At 43.6% G+C, this 22,543-nt stretch overlaps 1 protein-coding gene across 3 annotated transcripts in view; it reads left to right on the forward strand.

Annotated features, from left to right (window-relative positions):
• Nucleotides 1-22,543, forward strand: part of LRP4 (LDL receptor related protein 4) — a 75,337-nt gene that overhangs the window by 20,401 nt on the left and 32,393 nt on the right. For all 3 annotated transcript variants that reach the window (XM_082760991.1, XM_082760992.1, XM_082760993.1), the window contains exon 2: nucleotides 17,588-17,734. In XM_082760991.1, coding sequence (XP_082617117.1) covers nucleotides 17,588-17,734 — 147 coding nt within the window. The remainder of the gene's footprint in view (nucleotides 1-17,587; nucleotides 17,735-22,543) is intronic.

Consider the following 22,543-nt stretch of genomic DNA (forward strand, 5'->3'; position numbering starts at 1 on the left):
TCGGCAGAGAAGCTTCAGCGTGGTTTTTAAGCCTGCCATGCTCCAGAAATACAAATAGTGGAAAGTACTCAAAGACTCTTTGCTTTCACTGAAATCCACCCGTGTATGGTGGAGTTGTAAATCTTTGAAAATCAATATTGGTATGTGCTGAGTCCAAGTTAAAAAGGCAAACAGCAAAAGCCTCTTTGACATCTCTCTGTGATGAATATTAGCTATCCAGTGTCCGGCTTGAGCTGAACAGGAGCTGTGCTCCAAGTGTTCCCCCAAGTGAAGGGCTGCAGAGGAACTGGGGTCTAGATAATGCCTTCTGGGCCGAGCAGGCAGTGAGGAGGAGGAGAAGACAGCTTGAGTAGGCTATTTCTGTGTGATACAATGCAGTACTGAAGATGGTGTTGCAACGCAAAAAATAACATAGTTCCCTATATAGTTGATTCTGTCATGCCACGAGTCAGTAAAGCCAGTGCACAAAACATGCAGCTGTGTGATTCCGGACAGTAATGCAACCTGTCTGCCTGTGCAAGTTCTTTCATGTAATTTTGAAGGCTTAACTTTTCACTAGCTGTTTTCCATCTTGATCACTTAGCTGTTTTTTTTTGCAGTCATCTTGCACCTGGCTTAAACTAAGGTATGTATTCTCAGTCAGAATAGAGAGAGGGCTGACTGTTTTCACCTGACTTGGATCAGGTTGAATTTCTGGGCGCTCCAGGTAAGCAAAGATGTTGTTCAAAGCTGAAAGAGCATCCTTCCTTTGAGAAAGTAGAATTAGCCCATTTGAAATGCCCTGCTGGTGTGTATCTGTTCTTGTAGTGTTGCTGTAGAGAGAGAGGTAGGAGTTGAGAAGGAAAGAGTAAGAGGATAATAAACTTCCCTACTTCCATAATAATTAGGTAACAGAAAAGTGACGAAGGCATCTGGGCAGCTGTGAGATGGGAGATGCTGCCTCCTGCTCACCTTTTCTACATCTTGCCTCCTGCTCCCAAGTCTCACTTTTCTGTAGTGGCTTGCCAAAAAGCAGCATGTATCTTTCAGGGTCTTTTCTTTTGCCTGTCCTTTTACTTAAAAAGTAGATCTGAAGTTTGAGAGGCCTGAGACTGACTGGTTTGCTTCTCTTCCTCCGGTGTTGCTCTCCTTTCCTTCTGTTGTGTTTTAAATGTACTGTTGTCAGCATCAGCTGGCTTTATTTTCTTCTGAAGCATGCTCTGTGATACTGTTTTTACCAGTCTGTTGCTCAGTCCTGCTGTGAGAATTTTTTCATACCAGGAAGTTCATACTTTTTAAGTTCATACGTGTAAAAGTAAATTTACTGAAATTTTTCAGGTTCTGTAACTGTTGGTGTGCTAGACCTGACCCCTCAGTTACCTTCTGTGAAAAGAGAGAGAGGTGGTGCTTGGGAGTCGTGGTGTGTCCACTCTTAGCGTGCTCTCCACTGCTGCCTCTGTGGTTAAGTTGTTCCTCACACAGCGTTCATTCTGTCTAATTCTTTGCACGGACACGTTCCCCATTCTGCAGAGGAACCAGCGTGTCTACATGTAGTATTTAGTATGAGGTTATTTTTTCCTCGGAGCTGTCCCATAGCATCTCCCTCCTATTTTTGATCCTTCAGGAGGAAGAGAGCCAAGTCTCTCCTAGCAGTGCTGCTTGTAGCCTCTTGCAGCCTCTTCTGACCCATTCCCTGGTGAATGAGAGAGTTGAGCGGAGGCCACAGGTCTGCCCATGAGAAACACAAGGAACATGAGTTGAGATCCATGTTAATTTCCCCCCGGAAGCTGCCTCTCTGTAATTACAGTTCCAACATCCTCCAGAAGAAAAGGGCCCCGTCCCTCCTGCAGCCCCCCTGGCACACGCGATGCTCCTTGCAGCAGGGAAGGCAGGCGTGGAGCGGGGCAGGTCAGCTGGGGCCTGAGAACGCTCCCGGTCTCTGTCTTCCTTGCAGAAAGGGGGTGGGGGCTGTCCTCCCCCCCAGCCCCTTCCTTACCCCTTCCCCCAAATCTCCCAAGTAAATACAATTTTATTTTATTATATTGCTGCCGATCTGCTGTTGTTTTTCATACAAAAAAGGTGGAAGGGGCAAGAAGGAACGAAAGAGTCTGGCGACAGGAAGAGATGAATTGCTGAAGAATGACACTGGCAGGGACTATTGTTCATTTTAACGCTGGAGCAGGAGCAGAGAGAAACGTTCACACGCCATTCTTGGGCATCCTGCTGGGCAGGCTAGGAAAGGGGCATTCCAGCTGGTCATGAGATTTGGCCGGACAGATTGAATTGGGCTGAATAGAGTGCTAGCTGTTTTTATTATTATTTTTTTTTTTCTTATAAAAGCCCACTGATTAATTGCAATGGAACCCGATTAAAGGGAGAGTCTGAAACCCACATAGACACTACAGACATAAAGCTGTCAGCCTACCAGCATGGGATAACTGGGCCTTAACCCTTTACGAGGCTCACAGGGGAGGGGGATGCTCACCAGAGTCAGCCTTGCTCGGTCGGTGTTTACATGTTTGTGTGAGAGAAGACTTCTTTCATTTGGGGAAAGGGTTGTGTGCACAGCAGGAGCCCTGTAAACAGACTCTATCTCATGAAGGACAAGTGGCTGAAGAATGAAAATAAGGTTTGGGGATATTGTGCTCATGGAGACGTTGTATGGGAATTTGCTGAAATGTTGCTGGTTATATATTAATAACTTCGCAAGTTTAGCAACCCTTGTCCACATCTGTCTCCTCTTCTGGGCTTTCTTCAATACAACAATAGGAAAAAATTCATGAAGGGACCTGCAAAGTTCCACAGGCTCTGTGCAGATTTTTGCAAACAAGCTTAGTAGAAATGCAAATAAACCGGTGGTGTATATAAAGTGACAAAATGGGTAGGTGTGTAAAAGAATGTTGTAATCTGTGGGAGAACAAAGCTGTAGTTCAGGTGAACATGGGAACTGATGCAGAGAGACAACCTGGACATGCATTATCTGAGCAGTGAAAGGATGGAGTTTCAAGATGCTTAGAGACCTCTTTCTGAGTGAAAACCCTGGTTTCATTTCAAATCAATGGAGAAAAAAGGTCTAAGTTGTGATACTTCTGGTTCCCTTTATTTATCACTCAACTGATTTAGTGTCTGGACATGGCTGAATGCTCTCTGCTCATTCTCCATCTTTACTATCATGATTGCAGTTTGCTTCTGCTGTTGAGAACAGATGAGTTATTCAAACAGACTCTTCAGGCTTTGAAAGGGGTCTCTGTGTTGCCGTGTGAGATTCTGGGGGGGAGGAAACGCTCTAGCCCCCCAGCAATGTTTAGCTTCAAGCATGGCAGAGTAAAAGATGGCAATGTAAGATCTCTAATGAGAGTGCCGTTCGGCCGTTTTATCCTTTTCTACAGCAAACCCTGCACGTGTGTGCCCACTGGCTCGGAAATGTTTCCCTAGAGAGGTGAAAAGAGCAGGGATACAGTTGGTAGCAAACAAAGGTTCTTTGTGGGGCCTTTGGGAACATGATGGAGGGATTACTTTTTGCTATCTAAAATCTTCCAATTCATCTCTCCAAATGATTTATAGGAGCAATGGGAGGTTCCTGAGCAGAAAGTTGCTCGTCTTCCTTTTTCTTGTCCTGCATCTGTGGTCGCTTCCATCAGAAGCGATCAGTGCAGGTTGTTCCCTGCCAGACTGGCTTGGTTTCACAGGAAGCAACTGGGGGAGTCTTCATGCTCAGCTCCTTCCTCTCGAGAGAAGGAAAAATATCATAACAGACGGAAATATCTTTATCCTCTCTTTACATAGATGTTTGTATTAGATGGAGTGTTTGAGTATTCAAGGCAAGAAGGGCACTATGCTAAATCCATACAATTCATCAGTGAAAATGGAGAACAGTGTGAATGGACAGTTAGGATCTTGCATATTGCCCTGTGAGAACATGGGCTCTGTGAAGATCCCGAGTGGGGAGACTGGAAGTAACCACCTGCTCTTGGTTGACCAAGGACAGGAGTTCAGTTTCATGGTAACTCAGCTTTGACATAGCCAACGAGCTGGGAATAACAGAATTTCCTTGTTCTTATTCTGTATTTTGAATGTGGAGAAAGAAAGGTGGATGAGAACTACTGTAGTTAGAAAAAAAAAAATAGGAGAAAGTGAGACCTAAAGAGTGCTGTTCACACAACCTAGTAGGAGGTTGGACAGGGGAGTCACTTCTGCACAAAAATATTCTTACTCGGTGGTGTCTTCCCGTATCTTGTTTCTTTTTTCTGTTTCTTCTGTTTGTTTGTGCCTCCCCCTCCTTCCTCCCTGCCACCTACTAGTCCTGCTGTAGTCCTTTCCTGCAGCTCTGTTAACGTTTAACAAATTTCCCTTCAGTTCCTATGTTTCTTTTGGCTGTAGCTCAAGGCAAACTCCCCAGATCCAAAACTAATTTAGGGCTCTGAGCAACAGTAGCATTTAAATGTTGGCTTTATGCCATCAGGCGGGCAGCCTCTTCACTGAGAAGAAATCTAATTCCAGTGTTTATTAGATCAACAGTGGCCTCAGGGCTGGACTTCCTTTAATGTTGGCCTTTTAATAATCGTAAGGCTAATACAGGAACTTGGGACCCCCAGGAGGGTCTCAGGAGCCTGGCTCTGACCTTTTTTTGGGGAAGCAGGACTTGGATCTTGCTTAATTTGGGTCAGGGAGCGGAGGGGAGCAGACTGGTGAAGTGGAGCGGGAGGTGTTATTTTGACTTCCCCAGCAGTGCGTGTAAATCCTTCCCCATTTGTGCAATGGTGACTTTGATTTCCTGCGAGTTTGTTTTAATGAGCTCTCTGGGGTAAGGATCTAGGTAGGGCAGGGCAAATTGTGCCCTGATTAAGAAGTGGACTGGGACTGGGTAGGATCTGCGTTAATTTCTCCATTTGGCCACAGGCTCTTGGGGAAGTCACTTAGGACTCAGGTTTCCAAGCACGAAGAGTGCCTGCGGTGGGAGGTATGAGTACTCGGTAATACCGAGCGTCAGGTCTAAATCTTCTGGGCCAGATGTGTAATGATAGGTAAATGTCTAATTTTCCGCCGTTTTTAAATGACTTAGGCACTCAAGTGCTTACAGATCTATGCCGCTGGGCTTCCCCTTTCTGCTTTTGAACCAAAGATGATACTTCCCAGTTTCAAGGGGTGCTGAAATCTTTCATTAAAGGAGAAAGGCTCTCCGACACTACCGTAGTGGAGAAAGATGTGCTTCCATAATTAGGCCACGTTGCTTTTTCTGCATCTTCCTCTGCCTGCCTCAGTGCTCTTGCCATTATTTCGTGGAAGGTGGAGGTGAAACCCAACATCAACAATATGAAATTGGCTGTATGGGATTCTCTGGTCCTTTTTCACTCTTGTGGTTAATTTTTCCGCCGTGGGAATACGAACGAACTGCCGAGCTCGTGGCTTTGTGCAGGCAGCACCTGAGCCCCACAGCTGAAGCAGAGGAAGAGCTTTGCGACCACTCTGTAAGTCATGCGAAGGAGCCTCGAGGCCAGGCGCTGTGGGAGGTGCAGGACGGTGCTTCGTGAGCTGCCTAGAAAGCGAGCGAGTGCGGGTGGGCTGAATGGGGCCGATGCACGGCATAGCTGCCCTGCAGTAACCCCGCTCCGACGTTCTTGCTTTTCCTCTTGGCAAATCCGTTGGAAAGAACTTGTCCCATCTGAGCCCATAAAACATGCTTGTGTTAAACTTGTGCCTTTGAGTGCAAGAGTGCACGTGTGTGTGTACTCAAAAAACGTTACTTTTTTTTTTTTCCTTTTTTTCCTTTTAAGTGAATCCAGTTCTCTGGTAGGCAGTACGGTTGCTGTGATGTCTTTGTGGTCGTGTGGTACCTCTCTTTGCCAGGCCCAACCCTGTTCTTCCAGCTCAGTCTGGCCAGCTAATAATTGCCCCTTCGTTGCTCATCCTCTGAGGGCAACATAGTATCATGTGTGGGATTATTTTTTTTTATATTTTTATTTTATTTTTTTTGAAAAAGCAGTACAGAACAACTCTTTTCCCAAGATAGCTCCGTTTATCTTGTGGTTTGCGCTTTTGAAGTCCTCCTGCCTGTGGGATTGCAAAAATGAGCTTGTGCCTCCTTATTGCCACAAAACCACCCTGTGTATCCTACCCCTTCCCTGGAGAACTCCTCTGCTAAGCTGAGCTATTGTGGTTGGCTTCCCAGTTTCTTGTGCGGCGGGGAGCTGGAAAGCTCCAGAGCTCAGATGCTGCACCACTAACATGATGGCTTCTTTAAAGGAGACCAAATAGACTTCTTAAAATGACCCTGTCAGAGAGCAGTCTCTGTCTTATCCAGGAGCCTGGCCTTTTCTGTGTTATGCCATCATGACGAGAAGAAGCTGACTGCAGCCTGCAAAAGCCAAAATGGGCTTTGGGGGTGGTGATGGTGGGGGGAAAGCCTGTCATCTCCTCACCTTATGTGCCTGGACAACTGCAAAATGTTTGGTTCCTGGAAAAGGAGGATGTTATAATGCTGACATTTTATTTCCTGAAAAGAGATGTATGAATGTCCATGCTGATGTATCCTGATCAGGACAGGAGAACTTGGCTTTTGTCTTGAATAGGTTAAACAAACAAAGGAATGTCCTGGCTTCTAGCTCTGGAGAAAAGCTGGGCATGACAGAACATCCTTACAGCTAGTCCAGTGCCTGGAGAATCATACAGATGAAAGAGGCTGACTGACAATTTCCTGTGGAACAAAGTTATTTAGTGTACTTCAGAGAGCCGGTGCAGGAGGAAACCGTGAAGGCCAGTTCAGCAATGGCATCTGAATGTATTGTGAGCATGGTTTTGGATGCTTTGTAAATCGAGAGCACTGGATTGGACAAGCACTGATGCACTAATTGATGAAGATTATAAAAGGTGCAGGAGAGAAAGCTAAAAGCTCAAGAAGCTTCTGAGTCTGTCAAGAAAGGAGCCAATTTCTTAGAGGATCTGTGGCAATGAGGTGGTTGTGTATAATCTTTTGTGCTCTGAACTTTCCTAAGTATGTTTACCAGACTTTTAATCCTTGCAACTCAGATCCAAAAGTGTCACTTTCAGCTTTCTTGGCTCTGTGAAGCCTCTGAGTGCTACTTTTCAAGCAAGGATGGCAGCAGTGCTTTTCTACTCCTAGCTGTCCTCTTTTGACCGCTCTGTTTTCTTAGCCCCCTTCCCCCCACATCCAAGAGACAGCTCAGCTTCTTGGGAAGCTGCAGTTAAACAGGTGCGGTGTATAGATGGTAGACATAGCTGTCCTCCTACAAAACTAAACACTTTTTAAAGCTCAAATCAGGTTGAATTAGATCATGCACAGTGAGATGACAGCTCTGTCTCAGCTGCTGAGCAAGGGATTTAGGAAATCCCAAAGATGCTTAGAGCTTGGAAGAGGACATGACAGGAATGGGAGCAGAAACAGAGTAAATGTTGGAACTGTACTGAAAGTTTGTTTGCCCTGAAAGTTAATATTTGGGTTATTTAAACTAAGGGAAGTGAAGTAGAAGAGGGAGGAATGCATGGATACAAATTCAAGGTTTTTTTCCCTCATATTACCGTTACAAGTGACAGATGCTGAACTGTTTTTCATTAGGTGTTGTAGTCTGCTTGCTCTCATTTCCATTCAGAGAAGGGGAAGAATTGGAAAGCTTCAGAATTTGTGAAATACCTCTGAACTTCTGATTCTTCCAAGTCACTTCCAGGACGTGACAGAGTATGTATTTGCTGTGACTGTAGAAAAGCTCAGGTGCTCCTGCAGCTGAGGTAACATAAAGCTCACTGTAGGATAATTGCTTCTAGTATTTACTTGACTACTTTAGCAGGTGGATTGGGCTATGTGCATTTCTGACCTGACTGCTACCCAAACCTTAGTCAACTAAGTCCACTCTTCCAGAGCTAACTTCAGTAGATCTGCAGTACGCCTTAGGGACAGTAGCAATAGAAGCAACCTGTTTGCAAAACAGTGTCTGTAGCAGTAAGAGCAGGCCGGGGGTTATTTCTAGGGTCTTGCAGAGAACCTGTTTTCCAAAACTTCCTTCTGAAGGGCTGTAAGTAGCACTATTTGGTTAAAGCAGTGAGCTGCTGCTTCAGCTACAGTATGTTTGATATATGGGATGTGCAGGATGTAACCTTGAAAGTCAAGAAGTGGTGGTATTGAGTTTAGAAGATGGATAAGTTGTGTCTTTCGTAACATCTGGTGGACCCATGGCACCCAAACTATGCCTCTGAGGAAACTTCTTTGTCTTGGCCAATTAAAGCTTTGGGGAATAAACCTATCATTAGGGTTATGAGTGTTGCATTGTGTAGGCCACATTTCAATAACTTGAGGGGTGGTGTTTGTCCTGCTTCCTTCTGTTAGGAATTGCTTCCCTGTGGTGAGCACAGCAGTTTTGTGTGTTTATCCTTAGCTTTTTATTGTAAGCTTGCTTTTAGGAGGATATACCATAAGAAAACTATCTAGAAATTCCCTCATAATAGAGAACTTCCTACCAGAGATGTGAGCCAGTCTAACTCCAAAGCTCAGTTTGTTATTTGCAGAAGAGAAAGATTAACTTTTTCACTACTTTGTAGACAGAGGGATTTCTCTAAAGGAAAGCTTATGAAACTAAAATAGTGCTGCTTTCTGTCCTGTAGCCGGGGAAACAAACTCCAGTGCTTCACTAGCCCTAATCAACATCTATAGGTCATCTCCATGGACATACAAGAGTAGAAGAAGGATTTCCGACTGCTCACTCAACTTCAGACTCAAGAACTAACATGCTAGTGGAAGTAGAGTAGCTGAAATGCATCGGATGTACCCTTCTTCCTATGGGTTATCTGTTTCTTAAAACAGCAGATTGCTTCCCTAGCTGGCACTTACCAGTTGTCTGCTATCTTGAAGGTCTCCTGGTAACACTTCTGTTGTTTTGCCATTATTTTGTAACTTTGAGTGTCTACTGTGCTGTATGATTCATGACAAAAGAGTAGTAAATTGTTCACATCTATTATGGGACAGGAAAGGATAGAGGTTATTAGTCTGTGGTTTGGAAAAAAAAAAAAGTGAAAGAAATGGAAAGTTATTTGTCTCATCTTGCTGAGGTGACTAATTCTTGCAAAGCACGATGTAGGTTTAAGGTAGTATTTTAAAGTGTTTGTCTAGTGTTTACGTTCGGAAAGGGTTTGAATTCTGTAGTTCCTGCCTTGCAGGCCACGGTGTTCCAGCTAAAAATTGCTGTGTTGTTCTAGAGCAGATGATTATATTTCTGCTCTGTCTTATGCAGCAGCAACCTGTTAGTATGCTGTCCATTTCTGAGGGATTTCTGGTTAATGTACTTGAGTGAAATGGTTCTGCACGACAAGTAATTTCGTGCTGTGGCTGAGCACTAAAGACCTGTCCCTTGGATTGTTCATTGCAGTTCTCTGTGGACACGCAGTTGCACAGGAGCTTGCGGCTGTGCAAGGAAATGCCACTCCAGGCTAAAATAAGCAAAACGTGTCTTCTGATGGTGTCTTTCAAATATCACTCTACACCTCATGACAGAAGATGGATGAAATGCTCTGTGTTTAAGAGAGCAAATCTACAGACAATGAAATGTCAAGGCTGAAGGGATGCTTTTAATAATGACAGGAAGGAAACTTCACAAGGTGGGAAGCATAACGGTCCTTGGAGTCCAAATTTATGAGCAAGACAAATAATTAAGTTTTCCACAGTGAAAACAACAAATTCATTGGATAAAAGGATTTGGGAGGCTGAACCTCTTCCTGTAAGGGCCTTGGAGAATGTCAGAGATGGTGGACTGTAGCTCATGACTTTCTTTAGTCTTTGTTTTACCAAGAATCTGTGAAGGGGAGAATGGATGTTCCCAGCGTGTAAAGTTTCAGAACACTCTTGTAGAGGTAATGGCAAAACTGTCGCACTGAATTATGACCTTTTGAAATACTGAAAGCCCTTTCTAAAAGATGTCTCTGTTGGATTTTCATTGGACTTCGACACCTGAAGCTGGCTGATACAAGGCTGGTAGTGTGCCTGGTTCCTTGGATGAGCACACCACTTGGCAGGCCTCTGGAAGAAGGCCACAGAACAAAACTTGTGTTTTTGAATCCTCGACCAGAAGTCATAAGGGTAGTGTGCTAATGCATTTGCTGTACGTTTTGTTGCTGCAGTTAGAATATCTTGTTTAGTTTCCTTATATTAACCTGGTGCTGGGGTGTGTGGAACCGAGTGCTTTAACCTAGTTCTGCACAGAGAGAAAATTTCTTCCTCCATGGTGTGACACTTCTGCATGTTTAACCTAAAAATACTTTTTTGGCTGCCATATTGCGTCATGACATAAATCCATGGCCAGCTTGTCTTTTATTATTGTTCCTTGATTTCTGCAGGCATTGCTGCATCCCAGATTTTTCTTTTCAGTTTCTTTTTTTTTTTTTTTTTCCAGTTGAGTATCTGTTTCAAATTACTTTCCACCAGATGCATTAGCTGCCTTTTTTTCCTTAATTTTTTTGAAAGGTTGAATCTTAATTTCCTGCTCATAATTCTAATCTTCTAAGGTCTCATCTGTATTATTTCTCTGTCCTCTGTGGTATTTGCAGAGGAGTGTTTCCTATTTTGGTATCCCTTGCAAGCTGCTTTAGCATGGTTCTTATTCTCTCTTCCATATTGTTAATGAAGTTATTTAATGGGACTGGATCTAATGCTGATCCCTATGGTATCTACTAGCCATCTCCACCCCCTGCAGCTTGACTTGCTGCCATTTCTCATTATCTTTTGTTTATGGTCCTTCAGCTGATTTTTTTGGTCCGTGTGTGCTTGTAGCCAAGCCAATTTGAATTAGTTTTTGTGAGCAGGATTTCATGGCAATAATACTGTCCTTTCTGCTCAGTCTCTGGATATTTAGGAGAACACAGCAAGCTTTAGCACGCTGTGCTGAGGTGGCAGTAGGATCCCTGTTTCTAGAGGGGGGAGAAGTAATTTGTAGAATGTTGTACAAGATAGAAATAGATCTAGGACAAGTGTCTAGAGACCTTGGTTCCAGTCATCTTGTTTATTACGAAGTGTCCATTTAGGAGTTAACGTGCTTGGGAGCACAAGCTGTAACCATTGCTCCTTGATCCTTGAGTCTTTTTATGTTCAACTCTTTCTTCAGTCTTTTCCTGTCGATAGCTGTTTCTGTTAATGCTTTCCTATCCCAGTGCAGAATGAGGTTTTCAGTGGGGCTGGTAATCTTCTGTGGAATCAGAATTGGGCCCCAGGGAGTCAAACATGTTTTTAAAGGCCTCATATCTCCTGATCCAGGTAGTATTTCTGAAATACAGCCTCTGTTCCTGTCTCCCCCTGCCTCACACATAGCACCAAACACTAACTAATTTTGCACTTTTAATGCTTTCCTTATTTTCTTTAAAAGCTAAGTAGCAGACATCCCCTGGCATTTCTCTTCCTTGTGCTTGTTATTCCCTGTTGTCATATCCACTGTAACGTTTTTCAGGTCTACCTGGCATAGGTGTGCAATTGAATGAGAGCTAAAGGGTGGTTGTAGTTAATAACATGCCTCTCCACAGAACTTTGTTCAGCCACGTCTTTGTTTGAGAACCACTGGTTCAGGCTGAGGTTTCCCTTCTTTTCCCTCTAAGCCTGGAAAACTTTCATCCTTGCTTGAAAACTGTTAAGGTATGTGCAATACCCCGTTACAATAAAATAAAAATCTTTGTCAAAAGAAGCTGTAACATCCCTGATATTCTCCACCTTATGCTTTTGTTTGTTTGTTTTTTAACAAAACCTCACCACTGTAACGTTTTTCTCTCAAACAACAACAAAAAAAGTTTTGTTTAAAACTTTGGAGTCTTTTGGGTTGCTCATCCCACTGACATGTGAGGTTAATTTTACTCTAGGCAGGCATCAGATACTTGGACACCCTGTGGGTACCTAGTAAGAGCTGCTTCAGGTACTTCAACAGTGTGAGTAATAAAAGAAAAAAAAACCCTGTTGGCTTTTATCAGTGCGAGGTTACCCCTTCTGACATCAGGCTGTGCTGTAATGTTGCTTTTGCTGTGTCTGCCAGCAGAGCTCTGGGCTTAAACAATGGTCAGCAAATCCGTCTTCTAAAGGTGGATTAACTGTACTTTCCTTCAGTGGAAACTGCTATTTGGGTAAGGGAGAAGAATCCAAAATTCTCATTTTCCTTCAAGATAGGCAAGAAAAGAAAGCTGAGCTACTTTGCTACAGAAACAGCAAAGTGCTGGACAACGAATATGTATCAACTGAACTATGTACAAGGCTGTCTGAAATGTCCAAGGTCTTTCCTCATCAAGGAATACATGTAATGGGAATATAAAAGCAAGCTTGGCCTGGAAGAGAAGGAAGAGAAAAGGTATCCAACACAGGACTTACAACAGCAGGTAAACAAGGTGCTAGAGGCTATTAAAAGCTGTGCTGCAGAATTCACTGATTTTAACCCCAAATAAACAATTAGATGCTCATGGGTTCCAGAAATTAGAAATGAAGTGCACTTACCAAAGCCAGGGCAAAATATTCTGATGCTTAAACTTTTTTTTTCTTTTTCCCTCCAGTAATGATTTTTGGTATAACCTTCTGTACTTCTTCTGGGGGAGAATATTCATAGCCTTGTGCCTGTCACCGTTAGGATTTGTTTTTTGCTCTAATTTTCCATTTAATTCCATTGTTCATACTCCAGTTCTGTTATACAGCCCTAGATTTTTCCTGTATGTCACTGCCAAATATTTGTGCTGTATTCTCACAACTTTTCAATATCCAGTTATATCTTCTATCCTCTGCCGGGGACTTAGATGGTAGGATTAAAATTATAAAAGCTGGTATTGTCATCTTTTTTGTTTTGGTTGCATCTCCTGTGGTAGTGAGATGGCTCAGAAATATCTGTCTTTCCCTGGAGGTCTTCTGGAGGTGATGAAATGCGGAATCTGTCCCTGGACGGGGAGGAACCCAGGGCTATGTTGCTCAGTCCTGGACCAAAACAATGAATATTCTTTTCAAAGGCCTCTGTTTCTGAACTGAACGCTCTGCAACCATAGGTCATGCCAATTATTTTAGTAGCTTTTTTAGGGTTTTCTAAACGTGCTGGTATTGTTTTTTACCTTGCAGTATAGAAGAAATAAATGGATACTTAGCCATGATTAGCTGTGCTACTGTGCTATGTGTACACAAAGATTTATGGGATGGTACAAGCAAACTGATGGCTGTGAATTTAATACTACTGCTTTAAAAAATAGCAGTAAGAATTTCTGTGTTAGGGTGAAGGGGAAAAGATGCGATGAATAGGGTGGCATGGAGAGGAAGAGTCTCTGGCATAGTCATTTCTTGGTACCTGGAAAGAAAGAACATGTGGAAAGGCAGCGTGGTATTGCCTGTAGATGCCAGGATCTTTGGCAGTTGTTTGTGCAGTATTCTTGGCCCTCATCCATTTGAGGTAACTTTGTAATATGTGAGAAAATCCTGCTGTTTGCTAGAATGCTGCCAGGGCCTGACAGAAGTGATGGACCCTGAAGAAGAAGAAGGTGTTTAAGCAACAGCCTGTGGAAGGTGGAATCCCTACAAACTAGGGGTAAGAGCTGCCATCTGTCACTATTTGCACTGAAAATAGGAGAAGCTTTTCTCCTCCTGGCATGCCATCAGGATTTAAAAGAAAAAGTGTTTTCAGTCTCCCCTAAAAACTTGCTGTTGCTAACAACAAGGGGTACAGAGTTCAGCGTGATAATTATTCAGTCTGCTTAAGTTTCCTTTGTAGTTTCAGGGACTCTGTGGCAAATACAGGGCTGTTAAGTAATAGCTCAGAGCGTTGCAAGTGACCTCATCAGCAAAACGAACCTTTGCAGGACTGGCCAAGACAGGCCAGGAGAGTTGAGTGATGTTAGCTCAGAACCTGGCAGTGTCTCTGCATAGCTTCTATATATTGTTTTATGTATATTTCAGTGTTAAAATATGTCATTTTTTGCCTCTTGCATAAGCAAAATGATTTTGGAGTACAGAGGGTTGTTAAAACGTCCAAGCCTCCAGCGTGATGAAAAGTTTTAGGAAAATTGCTTGTCACGGCTAAGCCCCAGAGGCGCCCCTTGTTCTTGCTCTGGAATAATGTGCAGAAGTGTAAGAAGATATTTCTGCTTTGATTGCTGGTCCAGTTGCCTGAAGGGCAGGCGCTGACTTCCGTTGTGTTCCTGGACCCCTGACGGACTGGTCTTGAAACGTGACACTGGAGGTTTATGTTCCACCCTAATGCGTGTTTGGTTAGTCTTCCATCTCACGCTCCCCATCTTTGGTAAGAGCTCAATGTTAAAGAAGAAGTCTTGTGTTGAGGCTTCTCACGCCAAATGCCCTTCTTCCGCTTGTCTTGGAGGTGATGGAAGAAAACGCGCTTCTCATCTTTCTTCTTCCTGGCCCTCTCTGGTTACAGAGGGTGCTGTCACTGGAGCTCTGAGCACTGGGAAATAATCTTGGGACACCAAGGGTGAAACACTGTCCACATTGAGAAAATTGAGAAATGCCCAATTGAGAAAATTCCTGTTATCTGCAGCTTGTCCCAGGCTTCATTCAGTCTCTTCTTTGTATTGGATAAATGCCAGTCATCTGGGATTGGTTCTTCTGATACTATTTACAGGTTGGAATAAGTTACTGCATTAAAAATGGTCATCTTTCAAGGTGAGCAATATTTGTGCTCTCTGAACATGAAAGCCCAAGTGTAAGATTAAGGTAAAACCTGATTTATAAAGCATGTCATAAAGACTAGAAGGTTAGTTAACTTCAAGATCACAAATTGCAAAGCTTGGAAAGGTCATAACATACTGTGCTCCACTAGTCTAAATTGACATAATAGTACCATGGATATAGGCTCGTGCATATAAGGGAGCGTTGGTACTTGGGTTATAACATACCCTTCATCTCCCTACGGTTTCTGAAGCCTTATAAAGACACAAGCCAGAGGTGGCTGAACATAGCAACTTCAGTGAGGTGGGAGGAACAGGTTAAAACGTGTATATTTGTATAACCTGATATTGGTTGCAGTAACTTTGGAAGATCAGTGTGTTGAACAATTCAGCTGGTTAAGTTGTAGTATGCAGGTTTCCCAGCACCAGACAGCTGCACTAATTCTTCCTCTGCAATTGCAGAGGTGTTCCTCCATGCTGCTATCCAGCAGCTAAAGTACCTCTCACTTTTACTTTTTTTTCCCCAACTTCTCTGACTGAATATTTTCCTCAAATTTAAGAGCTGTTTGTCTCAATGTTTGATCCTTTCCTGTCTTTCCTGTTGCTGAAGCTACCCTAGGTCATGACATGGCGGGGGCTTGGCAATATAGAACAAGTTGCTGGTACTTTCATGTGTGTTTTTTTTTTTTTTTTTTTTTTAAGGGTAATGAGGATGATGATCATCATCTTGGTGTCATCATCAACAGGAAGGGATATTGGAGCTGAAAGTAGTTAGAGTAAGTGCTTCGGGTTACTGTTGAGCAAAACAGTAGAAAAAATGCTTTGAAAGAGGTAATTTAAACAGCAGCTACCTTAGTTACAATATGCAGCTGGTTCTGCCTTCCTGAGCTGTGGTAGGCTCTGGCAGAAGGTGATTTGTTCTGAATTTCCTGTGCTGTCAGTTTGAAGGAACTTCTGCTTGACCTTTGGGGAAGCTTGTGGTTCTTCCGAATTTCATTGTGATTATTTGTAATAGTCAAGTGTATTGTGTTGATGATGTGTTACTTTTCCTTAAGGATGTCTGTGCTGAGTTTTTTGCCTTCTGACTCACATTAGGGTTAAACTTGTCTTTTGAAATCTGCATCACTCACTCGCTGTCTTTTTGAGCCAGGCTTTGCTCTGGCCGTACCTGGTGAGTTCATTGAGTGTCTGAGACCACTCCACTCCCTTTCATTTCTAGGTCCTTCTTTCTGTTCCTTGTTCACCTTATACTCTTCCTCCTTCTGTCTCTTTTTACACCAAATATTCACCGCTTTCCCTAGCATCTACAGTGGTGCCTTAGATGTGCTTTTTCTACTAAGCCTTTTAAAGATAATTTGTAGCAGAGATGGGAAATAACAAAAAGCTTATAGCACCCCTGGTAGTCTATGAAAGGGAAGACATGGCAGCTGATTTCATTGGCCCAATTCAGTAGCTCGTGGATGTGCTTGGGAAACAGTTTGTAGTGAGCCCTTGCAACAGGCAGTATAGCAGTGGGGGCAAGCAGCAGGGGCTGGCACAAAGCTCAGACAGCTCTGTTGCAGAAGGAATTTATCATGGTATTATTCCTCTCAGAAGAAGTGCATCCCATCAAAACTTAAATCTTAGCTTAACTTGTCCAAGTGGATGTCTTCACTGGAGAGAGTTCTACTGCTGAGAAAGCTTGCAGAACAGTTGCATAAAATTTTGCAGGTAGTGCTTTTAACAGTTAGAATAGGAAATAAATTAAGAGGCTTTTTTTTTTTTCCCTCTCTGTAGGATTTTGTGGTTTATGGTTTATCTTGGATATACTAACAGTAACAACTGAGATCAATAAGTCTGCAAGTAAATAGGTTGGGGAGTCGTGTCTGGGGATACCACTTGTGGCAGGTATCCCTCTGAACTTCTTTAGTTAAGATTTATTTCTTACACTTAAAGTTTTAACATTGTTTGAATTGCAGCAAAAAGGAACCACCAAAAAATCCAGTCACAGATTAGCCCGAGGTGGTTGCTGATTGATAGAATAATCATTTATTTAACAATGATATTGATTATATTGATTTGTCTAGATAACTTCAGACAGAAGTTCAGGTATGACTTCTTCCCCTTTGAGAGGTGGGCTGTAGCCTGTTCTCTTAAGGCAGAGGCTTACTCACAGAACGTGTGGGTTAACATCTTAAACAGTTTTATTTGCAAATGGGTGAGAGTCAGAGTTGAGCAGAGCATTGTTCTGTAGCTGGGAAAGTGGAGAACAGGATTGGGAACTCCTTAAGCTAACATTAAGGCTGAAAAAAAAGTTCTTATCGGATTATAGCTTGACATTTGGACTGCGTTTTCTTTTGGTCAGTTTGTAGAGCTGAAAATCCTCTTCTCTTGCTTTCATGAGTGTCAGTTATACACACGGCAATGTCACAGGTTAATCTCTGTCACAGGTTAATTAATAAATAAGAAGGATGTCTTTTTTATTTTACTGAAATCTCTAAAGCTGTGACATGTAAAAGGTTGGCATCTAGAAAGTTCCAAGTCTGGAGAAGATCCCTGATAACTCCTCTGAATCAGAGTCTTTGATATTCCTTCTGTTCTGTTGTCAGAGCTAAATGCTAAGTGGAGCAGCATCAGTGCTGTGCCGTAGAAGACTGAGTCTGTAAAATAAAAAAGGGTGTTCTGATGCCTGGGATTCCTTGAATTTGATTGTGACTAGTGCTGAGTTATTTTCCACCTAACTGATTCCTAAATCTCTTTTTGGCAGGTTGCTATTTGCTGTTGTCTTCAAATAGCTCCATTCCAGGAAACTGTGGATAGTGCTCGATCTCCTATTTCAGCAGTGTGAGAGGGATGAATGCTTTTCTTTGCAGGAGAGTGTATGTTCGTGCACGGAGTGTGTACGTGGAGAACAATTGTAATGTCAGTTTGTATTTAATGTGTGTACCATAAAATAGAGCCACGTCTTCAAAACATCTTTTTTCCTTTTGTTCCTTTGCAGGTGTATCGAGTAGCACCGAATGCTCCTGTGGACGTAATCACTTCACATGTGCTGTCAGCGCTTTCGGTGAATGTACGTGCATCCCTGCTCAGTGGCAGTGTGATGGAGACAATGACTGTGGGGACCACAGTGATGAAGACGGCTGCAGTAAGAATACCATTTGTGACTTGTGTTTGTGAAAGCTGAATGTTTTAACTGTGACAGGTAACTTCAAACAAACCATGTGTAAGAAAGCAAGATACTCAGCAGTGAGAGAGCTGCACCTGTGGAAAGCATGGGCAGAGACAGTTTCTTCCTTTTGAGTGAGATGTTTTAGTTCTGAGATGAATTTTCAGTGTTGTTTTCTTTTTCTGTGTGTGTGTTCTGTTGCAAACTGTACAACAAACTGACATTTTTAGAATCAGTTCCAGTAGGTTTTTCCTCAACCATTATCTTTTCAACACATCCCAGACTGACTGACTTTTTCCTATAAATATTTTCAGCTTGGATTGATGTCCTCAGACTGCCTGGTTCTTGTAGGTGTTTTCCTGTAGTTCTCAGGAGAGTCCTGCCTCTGCTTACCTGGCTATGACGGGAACTGTTTTTCTTGCAAATCTGAAGCCCTGCTGTGACAGGAGCCAATTATTCCGTGACATGTTTGCTTCCTGCTCCAGATCATGTTTACAAGCCATAGTCCTGTAGTAATAATAGTAATAAGCAACCTACCAGCTGTCATGCCAGCTTCATAGACTTTCTCTATTTGGTGTCAGCTCTCTGGCTTGCTGACAGTGTCTGACTTGGAAGCCTTCGCTACACATGCCCAGAGTAGCTCAGCTGCCTTCCTGCCTTGTGCCAACAGAGACTACTTTGGACTGTCCCTAACGAAAGCTGCGTGCGAGAAGAGGAATGGTTTTCATTCTGCCCTTCTATATGTACTTTGAAGTCCAGTGTGGTGTGAATGAGTCTTACTTCCTGTGGCAAGGGTGAAAGGACAACTGAGTAAACTTGGCCTGAGGATTGATAAATAGTTCTGTTTCTCATAAGATACGCCAAATCCTGTCCTAACCATCCCCCAACAGAGCCATTTTACTCTGAATTTAGCATCTGTATTGTGCCTCCTCAGCTTGTAAATGTGTCGCTCCATGGAACTCAGACATGCTTGCCGAGCTGCATGTGCTGTTGTACAATGCTATTTCATTTAAAGAGCCTGAAAAAGAATTTACTTCTTTTACCTTAAAGCATACTGAAAGTAGCCTTCTGTTTCCATCTCATTTGGGAACTTCACGTAATTCCTGTTGAGCTACAACACATTCAAGTCCAGTAGATTTTCTTTGTTGCCAGAAACAGTATAGCTACTACACCTACCAGTCCCACACAAATGTGTTCTGTGATGATGTGAGGATAAAAATATCCCAGGCCTTTTACTGAAACTGATGGAAACTTTTTTTAGAAAAATAGTCTTCCCTCTGCCTTCTCCATAATCACCAGTCCGGGGCTCAGATGCAAGAGCTTAGGTGAAGCTTTGCTTCTAAACTTCTGGTTTGGCTAAACTGAGTTTATGGTTTCTGTTGAAAAGACACCACTTCCATATCTGGTATTTCTTGTGAGTAAAGTTTACTTCATGCTTTATTATTTTATTGGGCTTGCTTTTTCTTTAAAAGGCATCAAAGGGCATCCCAATTAATGCAGTGCCCCTCAGGCATAGCCCTTTTGATTGAAGGGTGGTGGAAGATTGGGTGTTGATACCCTTTTTTCTTCTCTTTCTTCTTATAATTTTGACCAGCAAAGTGCGTAAATACAGTTTGACAGCACTGTTGAAAGTGTTTTCTGTTATTCTGGAACTAGACTTTCCAAAAAACAGTTGATGAAATCTGTGTGCATACAGACATGTAGCTATATGAGTACAGCTGAGGGTCAGGCTACTGGTAGCATGAACTTTTTGTAATTAATATTTAAACTAACTCCTCATTCTTTGTATGACTGAGGGTTTGTCTAATCAAACCGTATTGTTCAGCCTGCTGTGATCCAGTTCTGAGCACCAGTCACTCACTGTCCTTGGGCACGAAGCAACCTGGGCACTGCAGGCAACAGGGATAAAGTGTTCAAAGGCTAGTGGGACGTGATTGAAGCTGCGTTTCACCTTATAAACTTCCCTTTCCCCCTGCTCTTCCCCCTCCCCTTCAGCTTGGCCATAAAAGAGTGCCCTGTGTAATAGGAGTTGGGAGAGGGGGAGGAATAGCAGGCCTACGATAGACCTAGCTTTGCTGAAACATTGGATGATGTCCAGTGTGACCATGCAGAGGGATGAGCTCAGGGAAATGGTTGGAAGTTCAAAGGCCTTTTTGTGTTGCTCACTGCAAGTTGACAGATGTGCTCTCTTAGGCTGTCGCTGGCCCGCTTAGCTCTTCCCGCACGCTCCCTTTCCTTGTGCTTGTTCCCTCTGCTTGGGGAAGCAGGTTAGTTCCTATCCGTGTGCCACTTGTCTGTCTTCAGCTCCATCCTAGGACTTGCCTTTGCTTATTCCTTTCAAGAAAAATACTGCTGCTTTGCACGAATGCGGAGAGAATTGAGTAGGGAAAGGGGGGGGCAGGGGTTTGAGGCTTAGTTGCGTTTACCGTTGCAGTGCCTAAATGCCTGATCCTGCTCTAGTAGTGGTAAAACCATGTTAGTGCAGTCTAACAGTTTCTCATCAGTGGAAACTGCCTATGAAGGCCTTGCAGCTATCATAGGAAGTAATAAATGTCCTTAGTTTTACCCCCGCTAGAAGTGGGGCTGAAGTGCTAGAACTGTCCCACAGTCATGCAATAATTGCTATCAAAGCTGGGGAGCAAATATAGGTGTGCTGTTTCCAGGCTTCTGGCTGCTAATCCAGTTTGATAATCCACTCTTTCTCCCTCTCTGGCAGTGGAAGGAATCCTTGATGTTTCACAGGTGTAGCCATGTATTCTTCTAATTGAGGGAGGAAGAAGATGGAAGCGTGGCTTTTAAAGTTAGTTAAAGCAGTAAAATCCCTTAGCAAATTGTAAAGGTATTCCATGATGGCAGAAGAAAATATAGTGGAGGTTGTTTGAATACCCTGCACTATGTGTTTTCCGAAGCGTGACACCTTAACTTTTAAATTTCCTCTTAACTTTTTAATTTTCAAACAATTTGGGGAGAAATACTTACAACAGCACTAAATTTTATCCTCTGGACTAATGATATGCCCTCAGCTTTAACTCCATAGGAAGAGAACTCAAAATATGAAGAAATAAATGACTAACAGAAGGGCTGAACAATAATAGCCCCAGAACAAAGGGCTGTACAGTGGGACTGAAGCTGACGTGTGTAGAACTAACAGGAAGACATGCAGGAATGTTTCAGTGAGGACAGCTTGCTTTTTAAAGGGGAGAAGGGATCATGGGCTGGGAGGATCAGGGCTGGGAAGAGGGGATAGGGACAGGCTGCCCCTGCGCAAAAGCTGCTCCTGGAATCTCCTGCGTTTGCCTTTTGAAGCGTCTGTTTCTGAACATTATTAGATTCAGGTTACAAATTTACACAGATCCCTGGCCCGATCCCATTGGTGGTTCCTAAGCTTTATGAAACATCAGCCTTCATTCATTATTTTTTTTGTCTTAAGTGTTTTTTTCTTTCTTTCCATTTTCCTTCCTCCTTTAAAGGAGAGCTCCTCTGGAAGGGGATTTATCTCCCCCCTGGTGTTGTCTGGGCTGGCACATACTTGCTGTCTGCTAGGGTGGGAATTAGGTCCTCCTTTGTATGTGGCAGTTTGTGTTTTGCTCTCTTTCCCCTGCTCCTGCTCCCCCTCCCCTGTGGTTGCAGCTCAATTTTTATATTTAAGGGAGAGTATGAAATTGGCTGAACTGCTCCCTGTAGGGGTGGAATTTCATTTTGTGTTGTTACCTCATGAAGGGATGCAGCAGTTCAATGGGATAATGGTATCAGCTCTGAACCAGTGCTAATGGCCTAACCCTCTGGGAGCCTGAAGAATTCTCCCCTGGAGAGTCAGCATGCAAATTCCCTTCCAGGCGGCTCCTGTGCAGTCCTTTGGTGATTAGTCACGCTGGGACTGGGCAGAGCAGACAGAAAAGCATATGCTGGGGGGATGGTCTTAGTCCTGAAACTGCAGCTGAGGCCAGGGAAGGTTTGCTCAGCATGTGAAGTATGTATGGGAGCTGCACTTGGGGGAGAGAGGGCTGATCTGTGGGGCTGGCTCTCTGAATCCAAATATCTGCCTTGGCTTTGTTCGGAAGCAGAGTTGGGATTTCTTTCCCCTTTCTATCTGCCCTGGGGAAGAAGGAGGCTCTCCTCCTTCGCTTTGATGCAGCAGCACAGGGCTGCTCAGAGAAAGCACAGGGTAGGGAAGTGGGCCAGCCTCCGGACTACTAGGGTGTTGTCAGAGCCGTGAGGGTGGCGATACAGATCTGTGTGCCTCCTGCATACCTCTCTGAGGCCTGGAAGTGGCTGAGTGTGATCTGAGCGTATACCTACACCAAGACGTCGTGGATGTGATAGGATGAACCTTTTCCTGAGGGCCGGTGCCACAGTCTGTATTTTGTCATCAAGTGTGGTGTTCAGCGGTGACGCCCTGTCAAATACAGAGTTGTGGCTTAGGTGATCCACATCCGTGCTTAGACTCTTACAGCCAGTCTGAATTGAGCTGCAGTAGTGTATTCTTAGGGTTGGGAGGCTTCTGGGCCAGGCACTCGGTATGAAATGTTGGAGGGTGTGCTATAAAGAGCTGTGAGTGATTCCGTGCAGTGTAATCCATACTGCTAACACAGGGCACTGGCACCAGTCCTGGCCTATGTGGAAATGGAGGGGTGAGGAAGCTGGGAAAGTAGAAAATGTGGCTATTTGTTCTCCTTATTAAATCCTCCTCCTTGTGTGTGTGGCTGCTGTCTTCACCTTCTTTTAAGCCTTGCGCCCCCACCCCCGGGACAGCGTTGTCAGGGGAAGAAGTAGAGGCAGAGCAGAGGA

The sequence above is a fragment of the Aythya marila genome (assembly GCF_965140915.1).
Source record: "Aythya marila genome assembly, chromosome: 5".
Lineage (NCBI taxonomy): Eukaryota > Metazoa > Chordata > Aves > Anseriformes > Anatidae > Aythya > Aythya marila.